This window comes from Cebus imitator, unplaced genomic scaffold (genome assembly GCF_001604975.1).
Source record: "Cebus imitator isolate Cc_AM_T3 unplaced genomic scaffold, Cebus_imitator-1.0 Scaffold89, whole genome shotgun sequence".
Lineage (NCBI taxonomy): Eukaryota > Metazoa > Chordata > Mammalia > Primates > Cebidae > Cebus > Cebus imitator.
The window spans coordinates 3,896,294-3,915,779 of record NW_016107404.1 but is presented as its reverse complement, the minus strand read 5'-3'; the positions used below and the strand labels follow the sequence as shown (position 1 = coordinate 3,915,779).

Sequence of the window (19,486 nt, the reverse complement as noted above, 5' to 3'; positions counted from 1 at the left end):
TTAGCATATCGAAAAGGCATGTTTTTCTCTGACATTTATTTTATTTAACTTTTAGGTTCAGGTGTACTTGTGCAGGTTTATTATAGGGAAATTGCATGTCACAGGGATTTGGTGTACAGATTATTTTACCACCCGTGTAACAAGCATAGTACCTGATAGGTAGTTTTTCATTATTCATCTTTCCCTCACCTTCCACCCTCATGTGGCTCCCGATGTCTCTTGTTCCCTTCTTTGGGTCTATGTGTACTCAATGTTTAGCTCCCACTTAAATACCAAAACATGTGGTATTTTGTTGTCTGTTCCTTGTTGCTATGTTAGTTCACTTAAGATAATGACCTCCAACTCTATCCATGGTCCTCCAAAGGACATGATCTCATTCTTTTTATGCCTGATTAGTATTCACAGTGATATGGAGCACCTTTTTTTCTTTATCCAGTCTACCATTGATGGGCATTTAGATTGATTTCATGTCATTGATATTATTAAAAGTGCTGCAGTGAACATATGTGTGCATGTGTCTGTATGGTAGAAAGACATTTTAAAATCTAGCCTTGGAGAAAAAAAAAATGAATCAAGTGGACTCACTTCATACTTTTGTCTTAAATTTTTTTCAAGAGAATACTGAATTCATTGATTAAGCCAGACATTATAATGAGAAAGGAAATTTGTAAGCATTAGCACTTTAATGATTTTAGTGATAATACGCTTGGCTACTTATTTTATGTTTTATTTTTGGCCTAATTTTTAAGAGTTTTTAATTTTTTTGTCTTAAATATGACTTTTGATAAATATCATTTAAATGTTTTTTTCAAATTTTCACATGACACTATTGTTACTAAAAATTCTTTTAATATTTTGAGGGTACAAGATTAGTATTTATACATAGGGTTCACCGTCAGTCAGGCTAGGCTAGGTTGTATTACAGTAACAAACAACCTCCAAATCTCACAACGTGTATCTTGCTTCATTCTGTGTTCTTCATAGGTCGGAAGGTGGGTGTGAGGGGATTCCTGCTCATCTTCCCTGCGATCCAGGAGGATCTCTCAGCCATGACCTTGAATGTTGTTTGTTTCTGCCAGAGGGAAAAGGGACCCCTGAAGGGCATCACACCTATCATTAACTGCTGAAAGTGCAGAGTTGGGGAGAACCGGAGGGGAATATTTCATGTCATTTCCACTCACCACTCTTAAGCCAGAGCTTATTGCACGGTCTCACATAAACACATGGAGGTGCACATCTACCCAGAAAGGAGAAATATTGGAAACATTTGGCAAATGGCCTCACTCACTCCATCTTCTTGCACATAAAGGGCTTGGGGACTTTGGAGTCAGACAAAACTGGGTTAGTGTCATGGCTCTGGCACTTTTTATCTGTGGGTTAAATGCCACTGTTTTCATCACTAGAATGTGAATTACAATAAAACCCATCTCCTAGTATTGCTGCGAGGGTTAAATATAATGACAACTGTGAAACACTTAGCCTAATGATTTAGGTATGTAATAAGCACTTAACGAATGTAAAGCTGCATCCTCCTCCTGGAATCACCATTTCCCTATAGTTGTTTAAAAGGTTAATAGGCAATGGAAAAGTCAATGCTAGATATGCTCCTGCGTTAGAAATACACTGCAGCAAAGGTGTTGGGGGAATAAGACAGTGCACACATTTCATATCATGAGATCAAAACAAAAATAAATATTGAGAAGACGACCAAGCTATTTGTCCAATAATAAAGCAAATCTGGTGAGGGTGGTTTTTTTTTTTTTTTTTTTTGCAATTTCATTTATAATCTCCATGTAACGGTGCTTACTTTTTCACTCAGTAACTTTATCATATCTTACCAGAGCTTTCTTAGGCCTTGGGGATGATAAGATGCAGGAGTAGATGAGTTTCTCTTGTGGAGCTTAATTCTAGAGGCAGGAGACTGTAATAAGGAGAAAAATTCGTGAAGTAATTTTGTTGAGGAGTGATATGAAGGAAACTAAATGGGGTGATCTATTTGTCAAGCTTTGACGTCTGTGAATATAGTTGAATCCTCAAATATCAGGGATGTGACACGGTGGAAGCTCAGTTCTCATTCATGGATTGCCCAGTTGTAAGGTCCCGAATGGCAGCTCTTCTTCTCATGGTGGTTCAGAAATCCAGGTTCATTCCAGTTAACGCTGCCTCATCATTTAGAGCCCTTCTGAATATAGCCAGCAAAGAAGACAAAATAAGGAGTTTGGCAGTTTATGGGGGATATTTTTTAAGGGACAGGTCTATGTTGGACTTATTTCACAACTGCCTGTGTTAGCAATGGAAGAGCTCAGAGTTACCGTGAGTTACCGATGGCAAATCCATAGGTGTCTGCGGCAACTTCAGCCTTTGCCTCCTCAGAAGAAACAACTCTACTGAGGGGCATAAAGCAGCAAAAGAGACCGAGGCAAGTTCCAGAGCAGGAATAGGAGTTTATTTCAAAAGGGCTTAGAACAGGAAAGGAAGGAAAATTTGTTTGGAAGGAGACCCAGGCAGGTGCTTGAAGGATCAAGGGAGAAAAGAGAGCAAAACAAGGAGGCATCTAACCTTGATCCTAGGACCCTGCAGGCTTGCCTCTTTGCCATGATTTCTCCCATAGGGTGGGCTTCCTGCATGTGCAGTGCTTTCCTTACCCTTTGGAACTGAGCACTGGCATTCAGTGTATTTAGGTAGGCAGATGCATGCTCATCTGAGGCTTTTTCCTTTTTCTGGTGGCATGTGCCCCCAGAACGTCATTCTTCACCATTTTGTCTCTTAACAGACATGCCCAAGAAGCTGCTTCTTCCTGGGGCCTGCATTCAGTGAACACTTTAATGTTAACAAGTGTGGACCATCACAAGATTCTCTCTCTCTAGTTGCCAGATTGTCATTTTTAGAGAAGCAATATCACGGAACGATCACCCAACATTTCTAGTGGGTGACGGAAGAGCTTTCGCCTGCCCAGCTCATGCCTAACTACCCGTAGCACCTGCATTTCACTGAGCAGAACTCAGTCACATGACCACACCTGATCTCTAGCCTGGCTGTGTGCCCAAGAGGAAAGATAAAAGGGTTTCCTGAAACAATTTCTGCTGCTCTAATGACTAGTTGTAAGAGAAAGGTCAGGAAATTAGATCTCCGACAGCACGAGAAAGGTTGTGTTTGAGTTGGAAGCAGCAAGGATAAGGACATGTGTATATTTACATGAGAACATCCACAATAGAGGAAAGAGCACAAAGGCAGGAACATTCCGGACAGTTAGAAAACGGGAAGACCAGTGTGACAGCTGTATGTTCCTATGTCTGTCTGTACTGAGCTACTATCCTGATAGTACAAAGGAGGTTTCTGGATCAGATATCAAACCATTTACTCACAGAGAAGACTGTTTATTTCTATTCCTCAATTCCTTATGTGGGGGCAGGGAGGGCTAGGTCAGAACCATATGCACCACGTGGGTAGAGAAGGAAAGGGGTTATGTAAAAAGGAAGCCCCAAACCATGAAATTCAATCTTCCTTCTTCCTTCTGGGTAGTGGGAGTTGGAGGCAGAAAGAGAAACGGAGAGAAAGAGAACACGAGAAAGAACATTGGAGGGAGGGAGGGGGATAGAGAGAGAGACAGACAGTAAGAGGGGAGAGAGATAGAGAGAACATTAAAGAAACGTTTGCTCTGAAATCTAAACAAATCTTCCCAAAAGGACGGAAGGCCTGTGGACTTGCAACCCTTGGATGTGAAGGAATGCCTCAGGGTGAGATGTTCCTGTATCTCCCCAGGGGTCTCCATCTTTAGAGTTGCTGTTCAGTCATTCTTTATGTCAAGTGCCAGATCTCTGCTTAGAAAGTCCTGACCATGAGAAAATGTGAAAATATTCAAGGAACACAGTGAAAGAGAAAGAAGAGTGGTAAAGGATGAGGTCAGATACATAGACTAGAGCCAAATAATATAGGGACTTAGAACACAGGTAAAGAGTTTGGAATTTTTTTTAGTACCATGACAATTTTTTGGATGGCCATATGCAGGAGCATGGCACGGTCTGACTCAGCTTTTGTTAGTTGCTTTAGAGGTGGCGAAAGGAATGACTAGGAATGAGGGTGGCGTTGGAGAAGGAGGCTCCTGCCACAGTCAGGGTCTGCAGGATGATGGCCCGCCCCAGAGTGGTGATGATGGTGAGGGACCAAGCTGGGCAGATAAGGGCTGTATTTTGAAGAGAGACTTGTAGTAGATTAGGGCTGGGGCTGGAGTTGGGGAAGAAAAAGAGGTATTCTGATTGCCTTGGTTGCCTTGGCTTTGTTTGTTTGAGCACCTGGGGATGCCATTTATAGGTATAAAGATTTAGTGAGGATCAACATAGACAGTTGGGAAGTAGTAAATCAAAACCTTCTTTTGCTTATTATGTCTGACATGCCGTATCAGACAGGTCAGCAGCAGGAAAGAGGGGACTCACAGCGTAATCTCAAATTTAATGTTTACAGAGGTATGGGCAGCCTTAAGGGGGTGAGCACAGCAGCCAGGGACTCGCAGCAGTGGGAAGTCATCCCTGCCCTCTACCACTGGGCCTGAGAGGGGAGGGGAAGGAAAGCATTGCTGGGTGCAGCATGCAAGTAGCCGTGAGAAAGGATACAGGAGCTGTGGAATTTGGTAGGGAATATGGCCACGAACATAATCACAGCTGAATGGGAAGTAGCAGAAGTGACAATTTATCCATTCTCTCTCTCTTTCTGCTCATCCATATCCTATAGGTGCTTCCTTCTGGCTGAATCTAACCAGAGCCCAGAGGTCCTGAGAACCTAGGCAATGTAGTTAGTAGAGAGCCTGGCTTAGGGCAGGGCAGAGCCATGTGGAGAATGAATCTAAGGGTAATAGAAAAAACAGCACCCACGGCCCCAAGAGATCTTTAAGAAGGCAAATAGGCATTCAGAGTTGGAGCTCAGTGGAGAAGGGCGAAGATGTCGATTGAGAAATATTCAGCACTTCAGTTATGACAAATATTAAGAGCCGATATTCGTCAAGCTCTCACTCTGTGCTAGGCAACACACCAACATTATTATCTCAATTAGTTCTCCTAACAAAGCTATAGGTTAAATGCCATTATCTCATTGTACGTATCAGGCCACTGAAGCACAGTAAAGTGAAGCAATTTGTTTAAGGTCACACAGCTATTATATGGCAGATCCAAGAATTAAGTGCAGGCGTTTCTACCCCCAGGGCAAGGGATAGAGATCATTACTACACACAGCTTCTCTGCCTGAGAGAATGAAATGCTGGAGCAATGCATGTTGGGTCACATGATTTTTTTTTTTTTTTTGTAAACTCTTCCTTTTTTATTTTTTCTACTCCTTTGAAAGAAAACAATTCTGACAAGAATTCATCAAAGAAGATACTGCAAATTTTAATGTCCCAGTTTGAGTATTGCTTTTGATTAAGGCTGTTTGCAGACTAGAATATTAGTAACCCTCATATTCCCTATACCACAAAAAGAGGAGATTCACTTTTTATCTTGGGAACAAAGCTGTGTAGAAAAGCTTTTTTAACATTTTTAAATTCATGAAGCATTTATCTTCGAGTCAGGTTTTGTTACAGCAGCATAAATGTGGTCCGTCAGCGTTTCCTTTATAACCCCATATTTCCAGGGCTTTTCAAGAGTGCCGTAGAGATTCTACTTTGAATTAAAACTTGGCATTCAGAATTTGTAAAAAATAAAATAAAATAAAATAAACCACTACATTTTCCTCACCAATTATTCAAATAGAGATTCTGAAGTTAGGAAAAGAACAAATGCAAAACTTTTATTAATACAAAAATATATTTTAAGACAGTCTTGCTAATTTATATCTTTGTAAAAATATTAGCACTTAGTATACAAGTATAATATTATGTCACTGTATATTAGTTCTCAAAATTAACCAAAAATGTTTCTAAGATAATATAAAAAACTAATTATAACATCTTATGCTTTGCCTTTTTTGCTTTGTAAGTAATTTCTTCCTATTTTGGGAATTGGGATGATTTGAAGTTCTTAGCATAAATAGTTTAAAGTTATAACAGTATCAAGATATTAAACCATAATAACAAGGATGGATGCTGAGAGAGTATCCAAGTGTTTCCATTTATTTTTGTGAAACTTATGTGGGGGAATAAATTTATGTGGGGAAATTTTGCACTCTGTGAACAAAGATTCGTAGTGTGAATTGATTCTTTAAATTGATATTTGGAAGTTAACTTGCTGAGTACAATGGCGAATAGTGAGGACCAAATAGAGCTTAGTTGTAAAGACTTTCCAACTTTGCTTGGTTCAGAAATACTCCATGAATGGCCAGTAACAGTGAGGGGCATCACGATGATCTATCTTCGATAGCTCATTTTGCATTCTTTTCTGTAATCTCTCCCAGCCTTCAAAGATTTAAGGCAAAGTAAATACAAGGTAGTGAATGAGAGTAGATGAAAACTTTTGAGTGAATCTACCCTTCTGACTTACTTCTCTCCAGCCACACTGGCTTCCTTGCTGTTCCAGACACGTGTGAGGCAAACATGTACTTGGGGATGTTTACTCTACCTTTTCTTTCTACCTGGAACACTTTTCCTCCAGATGTCTGCTTGGCTAACTCTCTTACTACTTCATTCTTTATTCAAACCTTATCTTCTGAGTAAGGCCCAACTGAGTAACTCTACTTAATATTGTGCTTTTTCCCTTAGTTCCCAAATCCAAAAATGTATGCTGTTACTAACCCTGCCTGACATTCTCTTCTTTTCAGGCTTACCATCTTCTAATACATTTTATGTTTTTATAACAAAATATCCACCTCCCCTACCAGAATATAAGATCCATGAGAATAAGATTCTTTGTCTATTTGTTGATCTATCCTAAGCACCTATAATTATACTGACAGATATTAATTGCTCAAAAATATTTGTTGAATGAACAAATCATTGAATGAAATCAGAATTTCCAAGTATATAGCAAGACTCTCCAAGCAATAGTCTACATATAACTTTCCCTTGTTCTACTACAGAATTTGGGTTATTTCCCTACAATAGTCAAGAATGCACTTTGAACATTGGTGTCAAAATGAAAGGCCCCACATTTAAATATTTAGATCCCCATTATAATGTGTTGTAGGTCCATCTTTCCTGGAAACATTTACACTGAAGCTTGGATGTTTTGTGGTGAATTTTAATTTTAGCTATTATTTGGATATGTTCAGCTGAATGGATAGATGTGACATTTGGTTTTCACAAAACAAATGCTTATTCTATATTTAAAAATATCCCTGTACATATTTTATAAATTTTTATACATGTAATGATATTAATTGTGAACTGGGAAAATTCAGGAGCTAAAATGTGATTCTATAATTTAAAAAGAAAAAGAGAGACCCCACCGCCTACCCCCAGCAGCATTAGAAATGCTGTGCTGAAAACAATGGCTTTCTAACAAGAGATTTATTAATAGTCCTTGGCCTCCGGGCTTGAAAGCTATGCTAACTGAGAAATCGAGCCACTTAGTGAGAGTTTACTCCTAGCTGAGTCGTGTAAAAGCAGCAAGAGTAGTATTTCAGTGTAGGTATCAGCACTATGGCATGCTCCCCGCTATAGCTCTGTATGATTCTGAATAGTACTTGATAGTATAAGCTAATATTCTCTATGGTAAGAATGTATTCATTCTTGGGGAGGGGCTCACAAATTACTTAAAGCTTAAATAAAAGCATTTTTGAATTCCTTTTCACAGTCCAAATGAAATTTATTTGACTTTATTCCTGCTTTGTCTTTCTAGGGTAAATGTGAGCAGTCACTTTATGGCCACATGCATTCTGTCAACGACGCCGTTTTTGCTCCCAGGGTAAGTTCAGCTCTTCCGGTAAATTATTTTTAATGCTTGATATATACAAATTCTTTTTTATGAAACAAATTTCCAAGCTAAAATTGTAAGTTAATGGAGAAGAACAACTTTAGGAATTAGTTGTAAACAATAGGAAAAATGTATAGATACATAGGGTTGAAGAAGTTTAAAAAATTCTCTCTTGACACACACACACACACACACACACACACACACACACACATATCAAGTCATGCCAGGAGTAGTGACAAAGAATTCTACTGTAGTCTACTTAAACACATTTTTAAGAGCCTTTTGGTCCAATTTGGGCTTCAAAAAAATAGGTGGACTATAGACTGCATAAAATTTTAATGCAAAATCATTAAAATAACTGTGATCTCTCTGTAATATTTCTGTAAGTAAACCTGGAGAAGAAAAAGCAGTTGAAGAAACAAATTTTCTCCAATTTAGAAGAGAACAACCTTGATTTGACAGCTTTTGTAATTACTCATGGAAAAGTTTCAAATATGCCCTTTTTCTTATAAACAAATGACAGAACAAAAGTACTTTAACTGCTGCTTGAGGTGAATACCTCAAATATTCAGATGTAAGGATGATTTCACCAACAATGAAAATTGTTGGACAGTCCTTCGAGTTTTCTATGGTTTGACTGTATCCCTCCAAGTTTATGTGTTGCAAACTTAATCTCCAATGCAACACTGTTTGGAGGTGGAGCCTTGTAGGAGATGTTTAGGTCATGAAGGTGGAGCCCTCCCTCCTGAATGGGTTAATGTCTTTTAAAGAAGTTGCGGCTGCAAATTCAATCTTTTTGCTCTCTTGCTGTTTTGTCCTCCCACCCTTTGTTATGAATGACACAGCACAAAGACCCTCATGAAATGTTGGTGGCATGCTCTGGGACTTCCCAGCCCCCAGAACTGTGAGAAATAAATTTATTTTCTTTAAAGTTTCCATTTGTGGTATTCTGTAATGGCAATAGAAAATGGATTATGATAGTTGCTAAGTTAATTGAGGATGTCTTTAAAAGGGTTCAGATAGTAATCAGGGAAGAATGATTTAAGTCTGTTCTCAAATGAAAGCAATTTGACTAGATAGATGACTTCTCAAATTCATTTAAACTCTATGATTTAATTATATCTAACATTTTAGTTGTCTTAAAGTTCCCAGTAGAGTGAGAATCTTAATTCCATATTCCACTTCTTTTCCAATTAGCTATAAAAGAAATCTGATAGATTACTTATATCTAACTTCATAATGATAGCATAGTCAAAATTCTGTTACCATCTTGCTAGTATCATTCCTTTAGAAAGAGGACAAATGCTTACTAAAAATTATATCTACTAAGGAAATGTTGATTGCTCCAACTGAAATCGTGCTTGTGTCATTGTCAGGCCTGGGAATTTTAATGATGGACTCAATCATAGTTGCATTTTAATAGGTTGGTCTTTGTAAGAAATATTCCATATAATTTTCTGTAATGAGGCAATTAGTTGAAAAATATTCCATTATAGATTAGTTCTAGATACCAAGTAACATTTTATTTCTAGCAGGGTATAGAAACATTTAAGCACTATGGACTCATTATGATATAGAATACAGTTTTATGCTAAAAATCTATTATGTGACTTATAGCTTCACATGCCTACAGAAATTAAATGGGAGCTGAAATGAGTAATATTTTGTAAATCAGGCATTTTATTTTGGCAAGCAATACTATGACTACAAAAGACACAGTAATTTACACTGTAAATATTAAAATTAATAAATATGAAAATAAGCAAATTAGATTTATTGAATCAGCAATCAAGAGAGACATACATTAATTATGCATATTTCAAAGGGCAAGATAACAGGAGGTTTAGGTGTCCAGTGTCAAAGTAGCTAATGTGTTTTTATTTGCACACTTTGTTCATATGAAAAGAACTATTGCAATACTGCTCCAAATCAATATCCCAAAGCCTCATCGAAATTTTTCATTAATTGATCTTTCCTTTGTTGCAAATATTTATTAACTATTAATATTTTTTAAAATGATGTCTTGTTATGATGACTGACATTTTTAAATAAAATGTTTGGTTACTTATATTATTTTAACAATTATGTTTTATGTCACATACCTGATAAGAAATGTCAGGAGGTTGAGAGGCAGCTGTGACTGCAGAGTGCAAAAAGACTCCCACAGGTCTCTTGAGGACATGGCATTGAGACACAGTTCATGTTCAAACAAACTATCAAAGTTGTATTGAAAAAATGCTTTATGTGCTGCATGTATAGAAGGCAAAAATTTTAATTATTTAGTATTAGCCTTGCTTATTATTTGATATCTTTAGGGATAGGCATTATGTTACATAACTGTTTGAAGTTGCATTTAGCTATTTACATAAACGTAGTTTGGAGAAAATTCTACAATTTCAGATTTGTGAGCAGCAATCACAAATGTAAAATTCAGTGTTATCAAGCTAGCAATCTAGATTCACAGAAACAAGAGTACGGTCAGCAAGATGGTGGAATAAAAAATAACGCTTTCATCTCCCTTAACAACAAGAGTTCTGCGCCCATCCACAGACAAAAGTCTATCTGCAGTAGTCTCAGGATTCAGGTAGGAGGCTGCAGAGCCCCAGTGGAGCTCAAGAGTTAGGAGGGTTATTTTGAGAGTACAGACCAGCACCCATGTTGCTGATCTGCTGATTATGCTCCCAGGTTGAAGTCTGGAAATAAACTCATTTCCCAAAGGGCTTGGCTACATCCTTGTTTGTCCTTAAACCTGCACCAAAACCATTTGCCAAGGCATCCAAGAGGAACCACACAGACTACCGCCTCGGTGAAGAGACTTGTGTGCTCAGTGACAATGGTCTTCATACTGAACCTGAAAGTTGCTCTTTGGCTTGGCACCAGCTTCCCTCAGGTGAGGTCCCAGATCAGAACTGCTTCTACAAGGACACAGAAGGCAACTTGCCCATATTCTTTTAGCCTGGGAGTCTGAGCCTCCATGAGGAGTTCACCAACCTACATTTCACAACAGATCTTGAGGCACACCAGTCTTAATTTCAGCCCACGTTACTATATTTGGGGAACTGTACTGTCTGTGCAAAGACCTGCTTGAAATTGCGCACTCATCTGGGCCAATGAGACAGACTCATCAGCTGCTGTCACACAGCAGATCCTGAGAGGGCCCAGTCCACTCATATAGAGACCTGCCGGGAAGCAGGTTGTGTGGGCCACTGGAAAATATTTTAGTTTCAGGTCCCTGTTCAGCTTTCATCAACAGCCTATGGACTCTCCTTAAGTCTCCCCCAGGTCTTTCTAGGACAGACAGCCATGCCAACCTTGGAGTCCTTGTGAGATTCACAGCAAACCTGGGCTGAGAGGGCCCTCTAGTGCTAAGACAACTTCAATGCTCACAGGCTCAGGAAACACAATTAGTTTTTGTAGATCTCTGGAAGACCCTCTGAAAAATGACAGGCACAGTAGAGCCAGACTGTGAAGACTGCAACAAATACCCAATCATTCAAAGTGCAGACATTGTCACATGTCCACTATCATCAGTAATATTCAGGGAACTGTTACCTTACCAAAGAGAGAAAATAAGGCACCAGACCCTGACCTTAAAGTAATGGAGATGTGTGATCTCTTAAACAATTAAAAAATAGCTGTTTTAAGGATGCTTCTCAAACTTCAGAAAATATAGAGAAACAATTTAGAAATTTATCAGAGAAATCTTCTAGAGAGATGAAATTTTAAAAATTCAAACAGAAATCCTGGACCTGAAAAATATAATGAATGAAATGAAAGACATATTGGAAAGCATCACCAGCAGAATTGATCAAACAGAAGAAAGAATCAGTAAGCTTGGAGACAAGCTCTTTGAAAATACAGTCATAAGGGAAAAAGTTAAAAGAATAAAAGTAAGTAAAGAAGTTACAAGGTCGCACAAACAGTTGCCCATCAAAGAAAAGCTTAGAAGTAGGCTTCACTGCTGAATTCTACCAAACATGTAAAGAAGTGCTAATACCAATGTTTCTTAAACTATTCCTAAAACTTGAAGAAAATAGAGTTCTTCCTAACTCATCCTATGAGAACAGCATTACCCTGATACCAAAACCAGACAAGGACATAACAACAACAACCAAAACTATCGGCCACTATCCCTGATGAACATAGATGCAAAAACTCTCAACAAAACACTACCAAACCAAATCCAACACACTTCGAAAAGATCATTTACCATCATCAAGTGAGATTTATCCCAGGGATGCAAGGACAATTCAACATATGCAATTCAGTAAATGTGATATATCATGTTAACAGAATAAAAGACAAAAATTATATGATCATCCCATTAGCCATTGGAAAAGCATTCAGTAAAGCTCACAATCCCTTTATAATAAAAACCCTGAACAATTAGGTATAGAAGAAACATATCATAACACAATAAAGGCCATATATGAGAAACCTACAAACATCATACTAAATAGGGAAAAGCTGAAAGTTTTTCCTCTAAAATCTGGACTAAGACAAGAATGCTTATTTTTACCATTTCTATGCAACATAGTACTAAAAGTCCTAGCCAGCGCCATTAGACAGCAAAAAGAAAGAAAGGACATTCAGATTGGAAAGGGGGAAGAGAAATTGTCTCTTTTTACAGATGATTTAATCTTTTACAGAGAAAACTCTACAGACCCCATTGAAAAACTGTTAGAACTAATAAATTCAGTAAAGATTCAGTACGCAAAATCAACATGCAAAAATTAGTAACATTTCTATATATAACAGCAAACTATCCAAAAAATATATCACAAAAGCAATCCCATTTACAATAACTACAATAAATCTATAAATAAATTTAAACAAAAATGTGAAAAAATCTCTTTAATGAAAACTATAAAGCAATGGTGAAGGAAAATTGAAGAGGACACTAATAAATGGAAAGATACCCCATTATCCTGGATTGGAATAATTAAAATTGTTAAAATATCTGTATTAGTCTGTTCTCATACTGCCATAAAATACTACCTGAGACTGGATAATTTATAAAGGAAAGAGGTTTAATTGACCTCTTTCCATTGGTTCCATATTGTTGGGGAAGCCTCAGGAAACTTACAATCCTGGCAGAAGGGGAAGCAAACAGGTCCTTCTTCATATGGTGGCAGCTGGAGAAGTGCTGAGCAAAGGGGGAAAAGCGCCTTGGAAAAACATCAGATCTCATGAGAACTCACACATTATTACAAGAACAGCATGAGAGTAACCGCCCCGATGATTAAATTACCTTCCACTGGGTCCCTCCCAGACATATGGGGATTATAGGAACTACAATTCAAGATGAAATTTGGGTGAGGACATAGCCAAACTGTATCAATATTCATAGTACCAAAGCAATCTACAAATTCAATAGAGTCTCAAAATACTAATGACATTCTTCATAAAAATTGAAATAAAAACTTAAATCTTTATGGAACCCAAAAGGCTCCAAATATCCAAAGCAATTCTGAGCAAAAAGAAAAAAACTGGAGCTGTCACATTACCTGACATTAAAATATACTACAAAGCTAAGAAATTTGAAAGCTCTCACCACAAAGAAATGACAAGTGTTTGAGGTGACAGATATGATAATTACCCTGATTTGATCATTACTTAATGTACACATGTATCAACATATCACAATGTATCTATAAATATGTACAGTTATTATATGTCAATTTAAAACAAAATAAAACTTCTATAAAGATTCACAGAAACAGATATGCAACAAACAGTATTTATACATGGCCCTCAAAAACTATTGAATTTTATTTGTTAAATTGAATTTTATTTCTTTTATGGTATTAGAGCTCTAATGTCTTCATTTCTGATTGATTTCTCCATTGGAAGTAGATATTTATTTTAAACCTCTTTTTAAAGCAATCTGTAATGGGACATTTTAAGGAAATATGAAAGCTACTTATTAAGTCCTTTATATAAAGCAAAGCCAAACCAAAAAAGGAAGATGACAGTAATTTCCGGAAAATTATTACTATCCACAGACAAGTCAATCTATGGGAAAAATTAAAAACAAAAACTATAAAAAAAATAAATAGCAGGAAAATGACCAGGGAGTCTTACGTGACTTCAGATTTCCAGAAAGTTGACCTAAATCAACTTTCCATAGGGCTTTCTAGAAGCCCTTGTTGGACTTCACTTTTTCATTGTTACTTTTTTTTTTTTTTTTTGCATTCTCTTGAAATTACACATGTAAGTTTTTGATATTTATGATACATCCCAATATGTTTTATTTATTTTTTTTTGCCTGTAACTAATTCATTTATTTTCTCTCCTTTCTTCATGGTTGCATTTTCTCTTGTTAAAGAACAGTCTCCGGTAGTTCTTTCAGGAAGAGTGTGTGGGTAGCAAACTTTTTGTGGCCTTTGTATATCTGGAATGTAATTGTTTCATTTTCATTCTGATATTTCTTCTGTCACTATTGTTGCTGATGAGACTCAACTATAAATCTAGTAGTTGATCCTTTCTAGATAAGGTTCGATCTTTCTTAGACATTTTAATATCTTTGATATTTTGCTTTTAATTTTTCTATACTGTGTCTACATGTAGATTTGCTTCTTTTTTGTTTTTCTCTGGACTTGCTATGCCTTCTCAATATGAGCACCCTTATCTTTCTACAATTCTGGAAGTTTCTCAGCCATTATGTTATTAAATATTGTTTTTTATTGATTCTCTCTAGTGTCTCTTTTAGAAACTCCTTTTATATGTGTGTTACAATTTCTCATTATTCACTTTATGTTTCTTAACTTCTTTTTATATTTCCTGTGCTTTAGTTTTTTGGGTTGCATTCCAAGTAATTTCTTCATAACTGTCTTATAAATCAATAAATCTTTCTTTTGCTGAATCCTGTTTAATTTTAGTCTTTCTACTGAGTTTTTCTATTTCAATTACTACATTTCTTATTGAATTTCTGTTGGATTCTTTTCAACTTTGTCCATCCTTGTTTCATTATGTCTACTTTGATTTTAGACATACATTAATATTTAAAAAAAAATTTTTTTGATCTGTAATTTCTATGAATTGTGTGTGGCAGGAATTTCTTCATTATCTTATATTTCCTTGTTTCCTTGAAACCGCCTATAACATTTCATCTCAACTATTTCAATATGAATTCCAAATCAAAAAGTCCAATGAAACTCTTCTTGAGCTCTACGTTGTTCTATCCAATGAGTAATTTTTATTGTCACTTAAACTGTTCTCCTCTCTTGAGTCCTGAGAAATAAAATATCCACAGACACTGCTTCTCAGTCTACTGTGCGGGATCCTACTTTATTACTTGACTGCTAAATATTAAGCTGTATCAAGGCTCAATCTTAAATCCTGTTATCTAGCAGATTCTCTTCATAATTGATCTCTTCATAAAACTTGTAACTTTTAATATTATTTAAATGTGATGATTTTCAAGTAAATCCCACTCTGACCCCCAAATTTACCATTAGTCATTTTGCAGCTCAGCCTAAATATCTATGACATTTCACTAAAATATGTTAAAAATGAAACTTGCTTTTTTCCGATAATCCAAGCTGATTCCTTTCTCCATTATAGCATCTTAATAAATAATATTCTATTAATCTAGATGCAGAAGTAGAATGATGAGTCATAGCTAGCAATTGTCTTGGGGATTTTTGTCTGTTCATTTTTTTCAAAAATCTCTCTACACGGGAATTCAGGGAAAAGAAATAAGAAAAGGATATTTTCAGTTTTGTTTTACCCAATACTTCCAGTATGTAGCATAGTTTGTTTTGCCTATTTAATATTCAAAAAGGTGATGAATAAATAAATAAATGCTGAATTCTGAAGAAACATAAGCACAAGGCTTTCATTATAGCATTGTATTATTTATTATTTATTTCTACTTGAATAGATCTTATTTATTTCTACTTGATTAGGCTTCCAGATTCTGTGGATGTTGATCTGCAAACTATTTAATTATCAGGACAGATTTGCTATTCCTTAGGAAGCTACTATAGCATATTAGTGTACCATGCCTTTGGAGTCCTTGTACAGTTATCCAGTTTCAGTTACATCTGCCTCCTATGGGTACTTTTCAGATTCTGGCTTTGCTATTCATAAGACATATGATCTGAAGCAAATTATTTAGCTCCTCCTTAAAATGAGTGATAAAAAGAACAATGAATATTAGGTAATACATATACTGTATTTTAAATAGTGCTTAGCAACTAGAAGATGGTATTTCTCTTACTACTTGTGTTATTACTAAAGTCTGAGCATCTCTAATCCAAAAATCTAAACTCCAAAATGTTCCAAAATCCAAAACTTTGAGCATTGACATGACATCATAAGTTAAAAATTCAACATCTGACACCTTTGCTTTTTGATGATTTAGTGTACACAACCTTTGTTTCATGTGTAAAAGTATTTAAAATGCTCTATAAAATTACCTTCAGTCTATTTGTGTAAGATATATATGCAACATAAATTCATGTTATGTTTAGACTTGGGTCCCATTCCCATGATATTACATTATGTACCTGCAAATAGTCTAAAATTTTTAAAAGTCAGACATTTAAAACATTTCTATGTCTAAGAATTTTTGATAAGGCATACTTAACATGCAGTATCGTTAATGGAACTAATGTTCCTTTCTAGCAATTTGTTTTCAAGTAAGTAGAAGTAAATAAAAGAATAAGTGTGAACAAATATATATAACATAAATTCCTTATATTCTATCATTTAATTTTCTATAGCATACGATCAGTGGTGTAAACATGTACTTGCCATACATATTTTGCACCTAAGCACGGTTCAAGAACATAACATGTTAAAAGTATCCTACAAAAGATGCATAACTATATGAAACTTGAGCTAAATCCTACTAAAAAATGGGTATAAGCTTCAGAGGGAGTATTTTGTTTCTTTCACATCTGGATATGTTATACAATAATTAGACAGTTAAATGTTTTAAATTTGATCTAAGATAGGTTAATTGCTTTCCCTAAGTTGCCAGTAAGTAGACATAAATCCATCAATTCACATTATCTTTTTAAAAAATCAGTGATAAACAAAACCCTGCAATTGCCTATGTAAAAAATGTGATCCTGTCTCCATTTTAGCAAAGGAAGTTGGATTTCTGATTTCTCAATTTTGTTTGTTACTTAAGTTAAAACAGCAAGCACTCAATATCAATCTCTGGCCATTTTATATAAAGAAATGCAAACAACATTTAGGTCGTACAGTCATTGATCCTCTGAAGGACAAATGATGTCAGGCAGTATTTATACACCAAAAATATTTCAATTTTGTTTACTTCTCCAAGCAATCCACCTTGATGTCAACTACCATTTAGCTGGGCCAATAAAATTGATATTTGATGTCAGTTCTTATTCATTACTGAACCAAGATGATGCATAAGTCAAAACTTTTAGATGTGTGGTGAAAAACACTAAAGCAGATTCTGTCTATCCAAGGAAATTGGAAACAACAATAGAATATAAAATTAAGGAATGTGTAATCTGCCATTTTTATTTTAGAAAATACTTAAATTATATCAATATTCCTACATATTAAAAAAATAATTTTATATTTCAAGTTCATTCTATACTGTGCGTTTTTTTAAACTAAATATTTTAATAAACTCTTTGTCTTAATACTTTTTGTACTTTGGAAAGAAAATAATTTCTGGTAGAAAAATGAAACACTTCAAAAAACATAAAGCAAAAGAAAAGCATTTGTATAAGCAGACATTAAAAAATTAATTAGAATATCAGAGAACTATAATAAATTAATAGAAGTCTCTGTCTTTATTTCTACTTTGTTTTGGTGTCAGTAATCTAATACTGTAAATGACTACAGATAAAAATGATACATTTAAAATTATATTGCATCACCCCCAAATTTTAACCTCTGATCACTCCTACAGTCAAATGGAGTTGATTTCATACATCTCTCATTTTCTCGATGGGCCTATGAGAATTGAAAGAACATAATTATGTCATATTTCTTGATACTTTTTCATTGAGCAAAAAAAATTAATCATTTGTTTTCTATATATGTATTTTTGGATAACTTTAAAACCTTTTTAGCATATATGAAAACAGTTCAGTAGTGAAATTTCTACTTAGCAACCCTTTACATCAACTGTGTCCTGGCACTAATCTAAATAGTGAGGGTTCAGCAATGAAAAATACCAAGTCCTGTCTTCATGTACCTTACATTCTCATAATAATCAGGGACAACAAACCAGTAAATAATTGAATAATCTCAAGAATATGAAGTGCTACCTATCAAGAATCAATCAGGTAGAAAAGAGTAGTAAGGGGTGAGTTGGGGCTTATAATGCAATGGTCAAAGAGAGATTCTCTGAGCGAATAAAGAAACCATACGAAGGTCTGAAGGAAGAGAACTCGAGCACAGACAATAAGAGAGGCCAAGTTCCTAAAGTGGTGACAACATGGTGCCATGGAGGAATACCAAAATCAGGACACACAGTGTGAACTAGGAATAGATTAAGCAGGTGGAATATCTTTAATTATACAAATAACTGGTAACATCTCCTATACAAGGATACCCCAGCTATGAGAAGTGTAGTGGATTGTTTTATGTGACTAATACCTTAACTTTTTTTAACCCTAGAATTCTTAGCATAATTCTTAGTATAGAAGCACTAATTGATCAATATTCGTTGACCAGGAAATGTCAGAAAGTCACTGTAGATCGGAACTAAAGGGATATTTAAGAGACTAGAGCCATGTTTGCTGTGACACAACTAAATTTATTTTGTATCATTGATTTTAAATTTTATTTTAAAATGTAATGCACTTTGCAGACTCCCCATGATCGTTTTAAGCATATGACTGCCAAAACTAGTTCAAAATATTTTTTTTACTTTTTATAAGAAATAATGTCACTGATCAGAATATTTGACCACTCAGACAACTGGTCTTCCAATACAGTAAAATCACAGTTAAACAGGTTTCACAGAATAAAAGTGTTCTAAGTAACATGAAAATATCAACATAAAATGATACACTCTTCTCTAATTAGGATTTATTATAGCCAATCTTAGCTTGCATATGATTTAAAAAGTATAAAAAGCTACATGTGTGATAAACAGCATGAATTTTAAGATTGTTTTACATGACGGGGATAATGTCTAATACATGAAACATTGTCTTTGAAGCACATAATTAGAGCAAAAAGAATTGTTACACCAATTTACTCATAAGCACAATTACAAGAAAACTTGATTATCCCCTTTAATGTAATTTTCCCCACTTAATTGTATGGTGGCGGGTGAATGTGACCCTGTGAATCCATACTTTAAGAAGTGACTGCTAGTTAACATCCAAAACCACAGGCAGAATGAGAGAGTCTGCCCTTCCTCTAGAAGAGATTTAATTTGTATACCAAGACATTCTGCAGGGAAACTGTTTTAAAATGTACGTAGTCCAGCAGGATGGGCTGGAATTTTTTGCGGCAGCTTTCACCTTGGTCTTGGGCTGTCATGTGTACCATCACTTTGCCCTGCCATTTACTTGATAGCTAGAGCAAAACACTCAACAGTTTTCTAACTAAAGGGATTTAATCTGCTATCTAGATTGCATTCAAAAACCTAAGTTTATTAAATTTTTTTCAAAAAAAAAAGGAAGTTTTTATACTTTTTTCTT

The 19,486-nt window shown here is 35.5% G+C and overlaps 1 protein-coding gene across 1 annotated transcript in view; it reads left to right on the top strand.

Moving 5' to 3' along the window:
* The window catches only part of SPAG16 (sperm associated antigen 16), a 1,101,632-nt gene that overhangs the window by 777,516 nt on the left and 304,630 nt on the right, over nucleotides 1-19,486 (top strand). Inside the window, exon 14 of the mRNA XM_017534985.2 lies at nucleotides 7,761-7,826. Within this exon, the coding sequence (XP_017390474.2) occupies nucleotides 7,761-7,826 (66 nt within the window). The remainder of the gene's footprint in view (nucleotides 1-7,760; nucleotides 7,827-19,486) is intronic.